Genomic DNA, 13,606 nt, shown 5'->3' on the forward strand with positions numbered 1-13,606 from the left:
AAGTTAGTCTCTGAATATCTATTCCTCAGATCCTCCCACCACCACCCTGCCCCCACCCTCCGCCCTGCATCTCTACTCCAAACACTTCACTTCAGCTCATGAAAATGGTTATGTTGCCAAAAATGATGCCTTATAGCAAGTATACTGTTTATTATTCAGCATAACTCCTTTGTAGTTAACAAAAAGCTCAATTTCAGAGTTATACTTTTGTTCTGGATTTTAGATTAGAAACTTTTTATACCAGAGTGTCAATTTTTTCAGTTTATAAGAGAAGAGGGGGGCATGTCTTTCTAGTATCTTAACCTCAAATGTACTACAGAGAATTTGTATTCAAACCTATAATGCAGACAGCATTTGTTTTTATTTAAGTTATGCCTCTAGATTTAATGCCTGGGACTAAAAAGATAGTAGCAATAGATAAAACTGGCTTTATATCCATAACTATTTAAGCTGCTTTGAAAATGTTTCCATAGACATATTGGAAACCTACCAACTATAAAGTTGAATAATAATAACATTTTATTTAATCTGTTTCTTAACTTTTGGGATAAAGATAGTACTTTGCTTTAGGTTTTCATTTTATTATCAGGAAATTAGTGGATAGAAGAGGCTGCTGATACTGGATGCTGAACTTATGTATTACGGGTTTACTCCTTGAGTTGATTAATAATAGCTTTTGGAGGTTCTGCAGCAAAATGTTACTCTTTTGTTTCTTTTTTTTTTTTTTTTTATGTTTGGTTTTAGTTTCTAGTGTGGTTGAACTGAGAGGACAATTGGTGGGTAATAAACCTTCTTTGTGGTGTTTTAAAGCAAATGCTTGAGATTTCTTTAATCTTATAGCCTAATGAAGTAAAGTGGTCAAGAGTTCTAGAACAATTGAAAAACAAAGTCAGAATTCTAAACTGAAATGGAGGAGAGCCTAAGGCAAATTAACTTGGGACAAGTTAACAAAAATGCTGTGTGTTATGAGTTACAGGAATCCTCAGCTCATTAGCACCTTGAAAGTTTAAACAGATAAATTCTGAGCTCAGTCTTTTCAGGATCAAAATATCTGGGGATAGGATTGATTGCCTATTCTTTTATGATGTACACTCTCTGTAGGATTTTTTGGTGGGTAGTGTTAGGAAACACATATTTCAGAAAAGAAAAAGACCAATTCATGTTGACATTTCAAATTCAGATTGACGATTGCATAGTTTTTTTTTTTTTTAACATTTGTATCTTTTTCTTTATACTGAATGGCTTAGTTCCTAACAACAGTAGCTTAATTATATATTTGCTTTATCCTGATTCAGATGTTAATTAATAATTATATATTATTATTACATTATAATTATCAATATACTGATATGCATTTATAACAGTAATACAAAGAAATGTTTTAAACAGCATAGAATTTTATAATACCAATGTTACTGCTCACAGTAAGATGTCCTAATGGCATTTAAGGTTTTTTCAGCTTTTCATCTTTGTACCATATTTCCAGTAAGACTGTATAGTCAAAATTCTGTGTTCCAAAGTCACTTGAAATAATTTTTTTCTCTGTGCAGTTATGCCAACAACTTGATGCGCAGTTAGACTTTTTTTTGTTCCCATTGGTTTTCACTTTTTAGGGGGTGCATTTCTAACTAAATACAAAACATTTACGCGATTCCAAAGTCCAGCTGTGTGTAACTATATCTGTTCAGAGAATTTTCACTTTCATCCCTTCGCTCTGTAGGTAACCATGTCCTTCCTTTCCCTTATAGGTAGCCATTTTTTTTAATTTTTCGTTAGTGATTTTTTTTTTGGTATAGAAAGGAATAATATATCCATAAATTCATATTTTTCTCCTTTTCTTACATAATGTTGACATACTCTAAGTGCTCTTCTGCATATTTCTTTATACATTTAATCTTGAGATCAGTTTGTATGTGGATATAATGATCCCCTCAGTTCTTGTTATGGTACATGGTATTTTACTGTATGTTCCATCTTTTATTCAGCCAGTACCGTTTTGATGGGCATTTTCTTTTTCTGGTCTTTGGCTATTATAGTGCTACAGTGAATACCTCTGCAAATAAGCAGTGTAGTATTTCTGCCCGTGAATTTTGGGATAGATTTATAGACGTGGGATTGCTAAGTTAAGAGTAGTTGCAACTATAATTTTTCTGGGTATCGTCAGTTCCCTTCTATCCACTTGGCACCCTTTTGCCACTCCCACAGCAGTGTGTGGCAGTACCTCTTAAGCTCCTGCCTCTCTACCTGAGAATAGCATGAAACTTGGATTTTTGGCCCATCTGGTAGCTGGGAGGTAGTTTCTCCATACAGTTTTATTTTGCATTTCTTTTAGTTTTAATTAAATGAGCCTATTTCCATGTTTAAAGGCCGTTTTCATTTCTTTTGTCACTGTTCATATAGTTTTCCCATTTTTCTATTAGGTTGTTGGTTTTTTCCTTCAAGACAAAGTTTAGGAATTCATAATATATTACAGATAGTCTTTGTGATACGCTGTCAATCACTTTTAATTTAGGTGATTGATATAAAAGCTACCTTAATAGTGGCAAAATGAAATACACAAGGAGGCTCTAGATTTTTGAACTACCAGGGAAAACGACATTTGAGTTCAAGGCTTTCAGTTCATGGTAGTGTTCATTTTGGTCTTTCAGCAACTATACTCTTACTGATACTGTTAGATTCTTAAAATTAACAATCACTTAAGTATCACCTTGTAGTTAAATTTGGGGGTATAGAATTCAGGCAGGAAAACCTTAGAGATAAGTAATCCTGTTTAATTCCATTTAGAATACTGTTTGAAGGCTTTTTGAAAAGTAAGAATATAAATTTCTGATTTTAAGGGATTTTCTCCACTAAATTACTTCTGCAGTATCTGGCACATCATAACATAAATTCTGTGAGATAGTTATATCACTTGACTCTGACAGATGGTCTTTGTACTGTGTATTGAGTTAATGCTGAGAGACTTAAAAGACAGTTCACAGGGTGTTATTTACAAATTTCTTTTCATACATTGCATTATTCATACATGAGCAGCTTTTTCTTTTTAAAATCTGGCTTTGTAATGCAACCCTAAAACAATTAAATGTCTTTTCTGACAATTAGTTATTTTTGATGTGATTTCCAATTTAAAAATCAGATATTCTATTTTTCTAGAAGAACCTAACAAGACATGTGACAGCAGTAACCCTAGTGCCACCACTGCCTCCATCCAGCCTAACCTGGAGCACAGTCACAGCAGCAGTGAGCTCAGCTCTTCCCAGAGCGAGCCTGCCAAGGCAGCCGATGACCCTGAAAATGGAGAGAGAGAGTCCCATACACCTGTCTCTATTCAGGAAGAGATAGGTAAGGATACACTTCATACAGCGAAAGGAACTTTTTTTTTTTTAATTTTTAATTTTTTAAAATACAAGTTTGATGGGGGTGGGAAGATTTGGATTTTCTTTCTTTTTTTTTTTTTTAAAGCATAAGTAACACTTGGACTCAGTGCTTTTGTTTTTAAAAAACAAACATATAGGGAAAAAAATTCATCTATTTCACACCCCCTCCCCAAAGGTAACCACCATTAATTGGAATTGTATCTTTCTCCATGTAGTTACATTTATGTATGTATGCTTAGAAAAAACACTTTTTTTAATAGATAAGCGGAATCATTCTGCACGTATTGTCTGCATCTTGCTTTTTTCACTCAGTAATACATGTAGGGGTTCTTTTCATGTAATAAATTGAATTTATTCTTTTTAACTGCTGCATGATATGCCACAGTACAGATGAACCATAATTCATTTACTGTTTCTCTATTAATGGACATCTAGGCTGTTAACAGTTTTCTCCTTATTACAACTAGTGGTGCTTTTTAACATCCTCAACATGTATCTTTGTCTACTTATGTAAGTATTTCTGACAGTGTAGATACAGTAAGTGGAATTGCTGGATCATATGGTAGGTACATTTTTAAAATAGTGATGGCTATTGCTTAATTGTACATTAAAAGAAATGTATACTAATAATTTACATATATATGTATTTCTTCACATTTTCACCTTTTACATTTTGGCCAGTGGTATTTCATGAAAAAATTTGCATATCTCTGCTTACTAATGTGGTTGAATTTCTTTTCATGTGTTTGCTGAACTTTCTGTGAATTGCTTATTCATGTCTTTTGCTCAGTTTTTCCTCTTGACTTTTGATATTCCCCAATGAGTTTTAGGAACGCTTTATGTATTTTGGGTATTAATTTTTTATTTTACCTCTATACTTAAATAGGCATTGCTTGTTTTGTACAGAAAGTTTTTACGTTTTTTTATGCATTTAAATCTATCTTTTTCTTTAGGATTTCTCTGGATTTTGTGTCTTGCTAAGTAAGGAAGACCATCTCTATCCCAAGAACATACATATATTTTACAGTAATTTCGCCTAATACTTTATAACTTTGTCTTTAATCCTGCTGGTGTGTAATTTTGTGTATGAGATGGAAATCTATTTTAATTAAAACCTTTTCAATTGCAAGTGACCAAACCAGCTTAAACTAGCTTAAGTGAAAAGGGAATTTAATTAGCTCATGTAATTGGGAAGTCCAAGCCATCATCAGGCATAACTGGACCCCCAGGTATCAAAACTCTTTCCCTTTTCCTCTTTCTGTCTCAACTTTTTGGATCTGCATATGTTTGTGTGTTAACCTCGTTCTCTCCTAATACAGACAGGCTTTTCCCAAGTGGCAGGGAAGATGGCCTCAGCGGTTTGTATTCATAAGTTTCCATGGTCTGTGACCCAAAGGCAAGGCCCCTACTTCTGCTCCAAATCAAAAGTGCTTGAGGAAGGAATTTGAGTGGCCTATTGGACATATTGTTCCCACCCCTGTGGCCAGGGCAGGCAAGGTATTATGATTGATGGCTCCAGCAAAAGTATATGATTGGAGTGGGGTAGGAATGGTTTTCCAAATAAAGAGAGATGTGAAGTCAGGAAACAGTAAATATCCACAGTTCCACCCTAGCTCAGGACAAGCGTGTGTATCCAAACTCAGAAGCGCTTCTGCCTAACATAATGCAAAGGTCTCACCCACAACTGAAAATTGTTTCAAAAACTTCTCTCCCCAAATTACATCTGATAACGTTGTATCTAGGATTTCTGTGTATTGTGTGTACTATTTTGATTACATCTGGACGTGGCTTACCTTGATCTTACAATCCATGAGCCAGGTTATGAGTTTTAACTACCTGTAACACTCATTATCCTGATGGTGAACGGTATTCTCCGATAAACCTGGCTGGCATTTTCTGGGACATTCTCCGGGAGGATGGATATGGACAAGATGTGAGAAGAACATGGCAAGATCCCCCTGCTGGAGGCCATCCTGCTTTACCAGCCTAGGTCCACCTGTCAGGGATGGCCTGCTGGAAATTGCTGTAGGTTTGAATAATTATACATCCTGTTTGACAGGTTTGGAGTTTTTTCTGGCAGTTGTACCCCTTGTAGATTGCTTGGACCCCCAGCTCGTGCCTAACGCCCAGAAACTTGGCTCGGGGTACCTGAAGGTGAACCCCCTCTACTTACCCAGTTTGTCTGCCCTAGCCCTCAGGTGAGCAAAGTCTGTATAGCTCCTGCCTCTTGACATCATTAAACAAGGAGTTAGGGAGACTAGGGTCCAGCAGCTCTGGACTCTGCCTGCAGGCTGCATCACTGTGATTCCCTCCTTTGTAACAGGGAGAATACACCTTTTTGCAGGGCGTAGTAGATAATGACCTCCACTCTTAGCCTTGTTCCCTTTCTCTGTTCCTTCAAGTGTTTCCCCCAGGGGTGAATTTTCTGCCTCCTTGCCCTTATTTGCACTAAATTTAGCAAGTTGCAACAAATGGACTCTTGCCTATTGGATCCTTGGATGTAAATTGAGTGGCTTCAGTTTAAAAAGTGCCACGCTGTTCCCTTTCTGCTTTTAGGAAGTCTGGGCTTGATTAAGTGAAGTTTAAAATGTCTTTATTGGAGAACTTCAGTGATGGTCCCAAGAAGTAGCCTCTAGAGCTCAACATGACCGCGTCTTGATTTAGTCAGTGGCATTATTGTCTGCTTGGTTTTTCATTTGCAATTGCCACACTTCGTTTTTAAAAACTGAAAAAGGAAAATGAGGTCTTGTTTAACTGTCTGGCCAATGGAAATTGGATAGTGATGCAATAGTTTTAGAATATATAGGAATTTTCAGCTGAAGTGAGATTCATGGAAAAGCAGAAGTTGCTCCTTGGCAGTTAAATCCATTACTTTAAAAAATTGATGTTATGAAAATATGAGAGGCCTTTACTATATTAAAAAAAAATTAATGCAGTTGATTTTCACATGTACATTGTCTGCAAACACAGATAATTACCTAGATTCCTTAGGAGAACATGCACTTTATGTTTATAAGCTTTAAACGGTTAGGTATTTGAACAGACTTTCAGTGGAAATCTTTCTAAAATTAGTTATATCCTTTTAATACAGAAATCCACGTTGAATATATAAGGCAATATTTTATCAGTTTGCATTTCGAGTTATGTTTGTTCCTTGTTAACCTGTAGCAGCCCTTCCCCTTTTCTGGTAGATGACCTTTACAACAGATGACCTGGCATATTTGAATTTTCTGTAAAATAATGACTCACAGTGAAGTTCTGACATACTTTCTTTGGAGTAAAACTTTGAAGAACTAATCCATTTGCTTTGGGTATTCAAGGACTTTTTCTGTTTGTTTTCTGGATCTTAGTTGTCTACCAGATAGAATATTTGGATTAGTAAAGTATTATTACTTGTTACATATAGTCTACTTACTATTAGCAATTACTTTGGGCTTTTTGTTTGATAACAGGTGATTTCAAATCAGAGAAGTCTAATGGGGAAATAAGTGAGTCTCCTGGAGGAGGAAGAGGAGCATCTGGTTCAACTCGGATTATCACCAGGTTACGGAACCCAGACAGCAAACTGAGTCAGCTGAAGAGCCAACAGGTGGCCGCTGCAGCCCATGAAGCAAATAAATTATTTAAGGAGGGGAAAGAGGTGTGTTCTTTCTGCTTAAAACAAACATCTCTGAAATGTGAAATAATTATTAAAATAGAAGCAGGATGTTTGTAGACATATATTTTTGAACTGTATTTTCCTCACTTTGAGAGTGTAGTGTGTAGGAAGATTAAAAGTGTTAGGTTTATATTATGATAAATGTACACCACAGTTTCAATCCATGCCTAAAAATGCTGGACATGGATAGTATACTTTCTTATATATGGTTAGTTTTATTGTGTGCAATTCTAAAGAGATAGAGGCTTCTTTTTCACATGTGGGAACAAGTAGGCTCTTGTGTGGGCTTTATTAAAGGTCTGATGCTCAGATCTGACTGGAGTCACTTTAGGTGAACCTGCCACTAAAGGATGGGACTTAACCTCTTGACAGCAGACAGTAGTGTGTAGAACATCATCTTAACCCTGATTTTGAATAAAAAAATTGGAGCTAAGACTCAGTATTTCTGTCCCCCAGCCAGCCATGGTGATTGAATAAGGGTCACAGTTGTGTCTTTCAGATTTGAGAATTATTTGCAGGGTAGATATTTGCAAGAATATGCAGTGTTTTTAACATCATAGAGAAGGCTTTAAAGCAGAGGTTTTCAGGCTACTTTTTCACTCTGACCCTCAGTAGGACATTTTTCATAGCCCAGTGTGCACGTACATGCTCAGTTGTGTCCAGCTCTTTACGACACCATGGACTGTAGCCCACCAGGCCCCTCTATCAGTGGGTTTGTTCTGGGAAGAATACTAGAGTGGGTTGCCATTTCCTCCTCCTTTAGGGATTGAACCTGTGTCTCCTGCATTGCAGGTAGGTTCTTTACCGCTGAGCCACTGGGGAAGCCCTTAGCAACCCAGTACATATATTTAAAAGTTTCCTGAAATAGTATTTTACCTTACTGTGTGGGAAGCGCTCTAGTATTTTCTTTTCTAGTCTATTGTATTATAGTTCATTTTTTTTAAAGCTGGATAAGGCCCACTATTGATTTCACAGGCCACTAAAGGATTGGAATCAACTATTTGAAACACTGTTTTCATATATCTATGGGCTCTTATCTAAAGCTGGAATGATAAAAGGAACAGAATAAATACATTTTTAGGAGTGTATTTTGGAGGGGAATAGTACATGTAATGCCCTCATGCTTAAGCCTAACCCCTGTATATTGTAAGCTTGAGATAATGACTGTTGAATGATTTCTATATCACACATTGGGTTTCAGGTGTATATTTGAGATATATAAAAGCACTTACTCTTTCCGCCATCTTTCAGTGCCGCCAGAATGGTGCGCATGAATGTCCTGGCTGATGCTCTCAAGAGTATCAACAATGCCGAAAAGAGAGGCAGACGCCAGGTCCTTATTAGGCCGTGCTCCAAAGTCATCGTCAGGTTTCTAACAGTGATGATGAAGCATGGTTACATTGGCGAATTTGAAATCATTGATGATCACAGGGCTGGGAAAATTGATGTGAACCTCACAGGCAGGCTAAATAAGTGTGGAGTGATCAGCCCTAGATTTGATGTTCAACTCAAAGATCTAGAAAAATGGCAGAATAACCTGCTCCCATCCCGTCAGTTTGGTTTCATTGTACTGACAACCTCAGCTGGCATCATGGACCATGAAGAAGCAAGACGAAAACATATGGGAGCGAAAATCCTTGGATTCTTTCTCTAGGGATGTAATACATACAAATAAAATGCCTCAGAGGGGAAAATAAATAAATAAATAAAAGCACTTACTAATGTCCAACATATAACAGGCACTTTAATAAAGCTTAATTTTTTTTCTTTTTGCAGGCACATCTTGGTTGTTTAATGATAAATAATTAGCTTTAGCTTATAACTGAGCTTTGAACTTCAAAAGTGCAGTCATAAGATGTATTTTAACTTACTTTGAATGATAAATTAAAAACTGTTGAAAGACAATTGATCAGATTTATTATACATTAGACACAAATAATGGAGTCTTTTTTTATTTTCTTGGCCAGGTACTGGTAGTTAACTCTCAAGGAGAAATTTCACGGTTGAGCACCAAAAAGGAAGTGGTCATGAAGGGAAACATCAACAATTATTTTAAGTTGGGTCAAGAGGGGAAGTATCGCGTCTACCACAATCAGTACTCCACCAATTCATTTGCTTTGAATAAGCATCAGCACAGAGAAGACCATGATAAGAGAAGACATCTTGCACATAAATTCTGCCTGACTCCAGCTGGAGAGTTCAAATGGAATGGTTCTGTCCATGGGTCCAAAGTTCTTACTATATCTACTCTGAGACTGACTATCACCCAGTTGGAAAACAATATCCCTTCCTCCTTTCTTCATCCCAATTGGGCTTCGCACAGGTAAAGGAAACTAAGGTTTGTTTATTGCTGTGAATATAGTAAGTATTTATAAAATGATTATTGCAGTTGCACACTTTAAACTGTCATTTTAAAATATGTTTATATTAAAATTTAAAATAAATATTAAAAAATTTGGCTGCTCCAGGTCTTTACTGCGGCATGCAGCATCTTTAGTCGTGGCATGTAGGGTCTAGTTCCCTGACCAGAGATGGAACTCAGGCCCCTTGGATTGCGAGCATAGAGTCTTGGCTGCTGGACCACTAGGGAAATCCCTAAACTGTCAGTATTAGTGAATTGAATGACATCAGTTTAGTCAGCAAAACACTGAGGATGTTAGGAATATGAGTGTACTTCTATAGTTACTGAACCGAGACTTCCCTGGCAGTCCACTGGTTAAGACTCCATGCTTCTAAGGGCATGGGTTCAGTCCCTGGTCAGGGATCTATCCTGCATGCTGTGCGGTATGACCAATAAATTGATTAATTGATTGATTAATTTAAAATATAAAGTTAATGAACCAACACTGACATTTGGAAGATTTCTGGAAAGCAGTCTTTATTCCTGGAACCAAATGGAGTCCCAACAAAGTTGGGACATCATAGAAGGTATAAGGATTCAGAGGACTAATTGGCCTCTGAGATTCCTCCAGTGTTCAAAATCTGTGATTCTGTGAGGTAGAAACTCCGATAGCAGTGTGTTTTGTACTTGATTAGCCTAGAGACATACGCCTCATATATGTGCTTAGTCACTCAGTCATGTCTGACTCTCTGCGGCCCCATGGACTGTAGTCTGCCAGTCTTCTCTGTCCATGGGATTTCCCAGGCGAAAATACTGGAGGGTTAGTCACTCCCTTCTCCAGAGGATCTTCCCAACCAGGCATTGAACCCAAGTCTCCTGCATTGCAGGCAGATTGTTTACTGGCTGAGCCACCAGGGGCTCCCCTGGATAAGCCCATGGACAAAGGAGCCTGGAAGGCTACAGTCCATGGAGTCACAAAGACTTGGACATGACTGAGCGACTAACACTTTGACATGCCTTATAAGATAAAGTTGTCATAAATTACAGCTCTGGTGCTTTTAATTTAAGATCAACAAGATGAAATTTTGTTTTTTCCTTTTTTTACCCCACTTATGAAATATAGGGCAAATTGGATCAAGGCTGTTCAGATGTGTAGCAAACCCAGAGAATTTGCATTGGCTTTAGCTATTTTGGAGTGTGCAGTTAAGCCAGTTGTGATGCTGCCAATATGGCGGGAATCTTTAGGACATACCAGGTAAGTGAATCCTGAGCCTTATGAATAATGTGTTAGACCCCCTTTTGGAGTATTAGTCTATTAATAATGAAAGTTAATGTCTTTAAAAAGCCATATGAAAGATTTAACTAATCTTGACCGCAAAGAGTCGAACACAACTGAGTGACTGAACAACCTTGACCTCATTTTCCTCCTCTCTAAGGTATAACCCTGAATGAATATTAGTTCTTATTTATGATATAGGATTGTAATGAAGATCAGAAGAGATCAGGTATATACAAATGAAAAATATTTTCTAAAGTAAAAAAAAAATCTTTAGGGACTTTCCTGGTGGGCCAGTGGTTTAAGACTGTGCTTCCCCTGCAGGGAATTAAGATCCTGCATACTGTAAGGCACGGCCAAAACAAAAAAGAAACTAAAAAAGCAACATCAAGTGAAAGCATTTTTATTGAATAGGAAGAGTGCTTATGTTTTTTGAATATTTATTCTGGAATGTGCTGGAGATCTGATATATTTAGAAACGAGTATCTGGCCCAACATGATGTAGCTCCTAAGTAGTCCAAGAGTTACGTGACTTTAGCACCTGGTTAACAAAAAGAATAACTATTGTGACGTGACTCTACTTTTTAGCTCGAATGGATTTATTTTATAACTTTAATTTTTTAAAGTTCTTATAAAAATAATATAAGCTTACAGTGAAAACCATAAATTATTATTTAATGTGATAAGTAAGACTCCTTCTGAAGAACTATGGATAGAGGTTCGTGACATTGTACAGGAGTCACTAATCAAGACCATCCCAAAGAAAAAGAAATGCAAAAGGGCAAAATGGTTGTCTGAGGAGGCTTTACAAATAGCTGTGAGAAGAAGAGAATTGAAAGGCAAAGGAGAAAAGGAAAGATAAACCCATTTGAATGCAGAGTTCCAAAGAATAGCAAGGAGAGATGAGAAAGCCTTCCTCATGGATCAGTGCAAAGAAATAGAGTAAAACAATAGAATGGGAAAGACTAGAGATCTCTTCAAGAAAATTAGGGATACCAAGGGAACATTTCATGCCCAGATGGACACAATAAAGTACAGAAATGGTATGGATTTAACAGAAGCAGAAGATATTAAGAAGAGATGGCAAGAATACACAGAAGAACTATACAAAAGAGATCTTAATGACTCAGATAACCATGATGGTGTGATCACTCACCTAAAGCCAGACATCCTGGAATGTGAAGTCACGTGGGCCTTAGGAAGCATCACTACGAACAAAGCTAATGGAGGTGATGAAATTCCAGTTGAGCTATTTCAAATCCTGAAAGATGATGCTGTGAAAGTGCTGCACTCAGTATGCTAGCAAATCTGGAGAACTCAGCAGTGGCCACAGGACTGGAAAAGGTCAGTTTTCATTCCAATCCCAAAGAAAGGCAATGCCAAAGAATGCTCAAACTACCGCACAATTGCACTCATCTCACACGCTAGCAAAGTAATGCTTAAAATTCTCCAAGCCAGGCTTCAGCAATACGTGAACCGTGAACTTCCGTATGTTCAAGCTGGTTTTAGAAAAGGCAGAGGAACCAGAGATCAAATTGCCAACATCCGCTGGATCATGGAAAAAGCAAGAGAGTTCCAGAAAAACATCTATTTCTGCTTTGTTGACTATGTCAAAGCCTTTGACTGTGTGGATCACAATAAACTGTGGAAAATTCCTCAAGAGATGGGAATACCAGACCACCTTACCTGGCTCCTGAGAAATCTGTATGCAAGTCAGGAAGCAACAGTTAGAACTAGACATGGAAGAACAGACTGGTTCCAAATTGAGAAAGGAGTACGTCAAGGCTATATTGTCACCCTGCTTATTTAACTTATATACAGAGTACATCATGAGAAATGCCAGACTGGATGAAGCACAAGCTGGAATCAAGATTGCTGGAAGAGATATCAATAACCTCAGATATGCAGATGACACCACCCTTATAGCAGAAAGCGAGGAAGAATTAAAGAGCCTCTTAATGAAAGTAAGAGAGGACAGTTAAAAAGTTGGTTTAAAACTCAACATTCAGAAAACTAAGATCATGGCCTCTGGTCCCATCACTTCATGGCAAATAGATGGGGAAACAGTGACAGATTTTATTTTCTTGGCTCCAAAATCACTGCAGATGGTGACTGCAGCCATGAAATTAAAAGACGCTTGATCCTTAGAGGAAAAGTTATAACCAACCTAGACAGCATATTAAAAAGCAGAGACATTACTTTGCCAACAAAGGTCCATCTAGTCAAAGGTGTGATTTTTCCAGTAGTCATGTATGGATGTGAGAGTTGAACTATAAAGAAAGCTGAGTACGAAGAATTGATACTTTTCAGCTGTGGTGTTGGAGAAGACTCTTGAAGAGTCTCCTGGACTGCAAGGCAATCCAACCCGTCCATCCTAAAGGCAATCAGTCCTGAATATTCACTGATGGACTGATGCTGGAGCTGGAGCTCCAATACTTTGGCCACTTGATGCGAAGAACTGACTCATTGGAAAAGACCCTGATGCTGGGAAAGATTGAAGGCGGGAGGAGAAGGGGATGAGAGAGGATGAGTTGGTTGGATGGCATCACCGACTCGATGGACATGAGTTTGAGCAATCTCTGGGAGTTGGTAATGGACAGGGAAGCCTGGCATGCTCCAGTCCATGGGGTCACAGAGAGACACCACTGACTGAACTAAAGACTCCTCCTGCCTTCCCTGCCCCTTTGGGCCCACTCCAAAGGTATAATGCTATACTTTAAAAAAAATATATTTTGTGTTGCTTTTTACAGCTGTGTTTTCCCTTATAATGAAAAATTTTAAAGAAAAGTAAGTATGCCTGCTAAATATTTTTTATCTGTCAAAGGTTGCTGTAAGTTTTCTGTAGTCTTCCCCACTCCTCCCCCGCCAACCTATAATCTTACGGATACTTTTTTCCCTCTCTCCTTTCTCCCTCCTATTTTGAAAGTAATTGCTGCTCCTGATGTAAGCTTACA

General features: G+C 37.7%; 2 protein-coding genes across 17 annotated transcripts in view; both read left to right on the forward strand.

Annotated features, from left to right (window-relative positions):
* BPTF (bromodomain PHD finger transcription factor) overlaps positions 1 to 13,606 on the forward strand; it is a 135,733-nt gene that overhangs the window by 66,998 nt on the left and 55,129 nt on the right. For 11 of the 16 annotated variants that reach the window (XM_025279818.3, XM_025279801.3, XM_025279807.3 and 8 more), the window contains 4 exons: positions 3,154 to 3,342; positions 6,830 to 7,017; positions 9,003 to 9,358; positions 10,500 to 10,631. In XM_025279818.3, coding sequence (XP_025135603.3) covers positions 3,154 to 3,342; positions 6,830 to 7,017; positions 9,003 to 9,358; positions 10,500 to 10,631 — 865 coding nt within the window. The remainder of the gene's footprint in view (positions 1 to 3,153; positions 3,343 to 6,829; positions 7,018 to 9,002; positions 9,359 to 10,499; positions 10,632 to 13,606) is intronic. The other 5 variants (XM_025279809.3, XM_025279811.3, XM_025279815.3 and 2 more) reach the window with 2 other exon arrangements.
* Positions 8,256 to 9,046, forward strand: LOC102391499 (40S ribosomal protein S15a-like). Its single transcript, XM_044938757.1, has one exon. The coding sequence runs from the start codon at positions 8,297 to 8,299 to the stop codon at positions 8,687 to 8,689; it is 393 nt and encodes a 130-aa protein (XP_044794692.1). The 5' UTR covers positions 8,256 to 8,296; the 3' UTR covers positions 8,690 to 9,046.

Source organism: Bubalus bubalis, chromosome 3 (genome assembly GCF_019923935.1).
Source record: "Bubalus bubalis isolate 160015118507 breed Murrah chromosome 3, NDDB_SH_1, whole genome shotgun sequence".
NCBI lineage: Eukaryota > Metazoa > Chordata > Mammalia > Artiodactyla > Bovidae > Bubalus > Bubalus bubalis.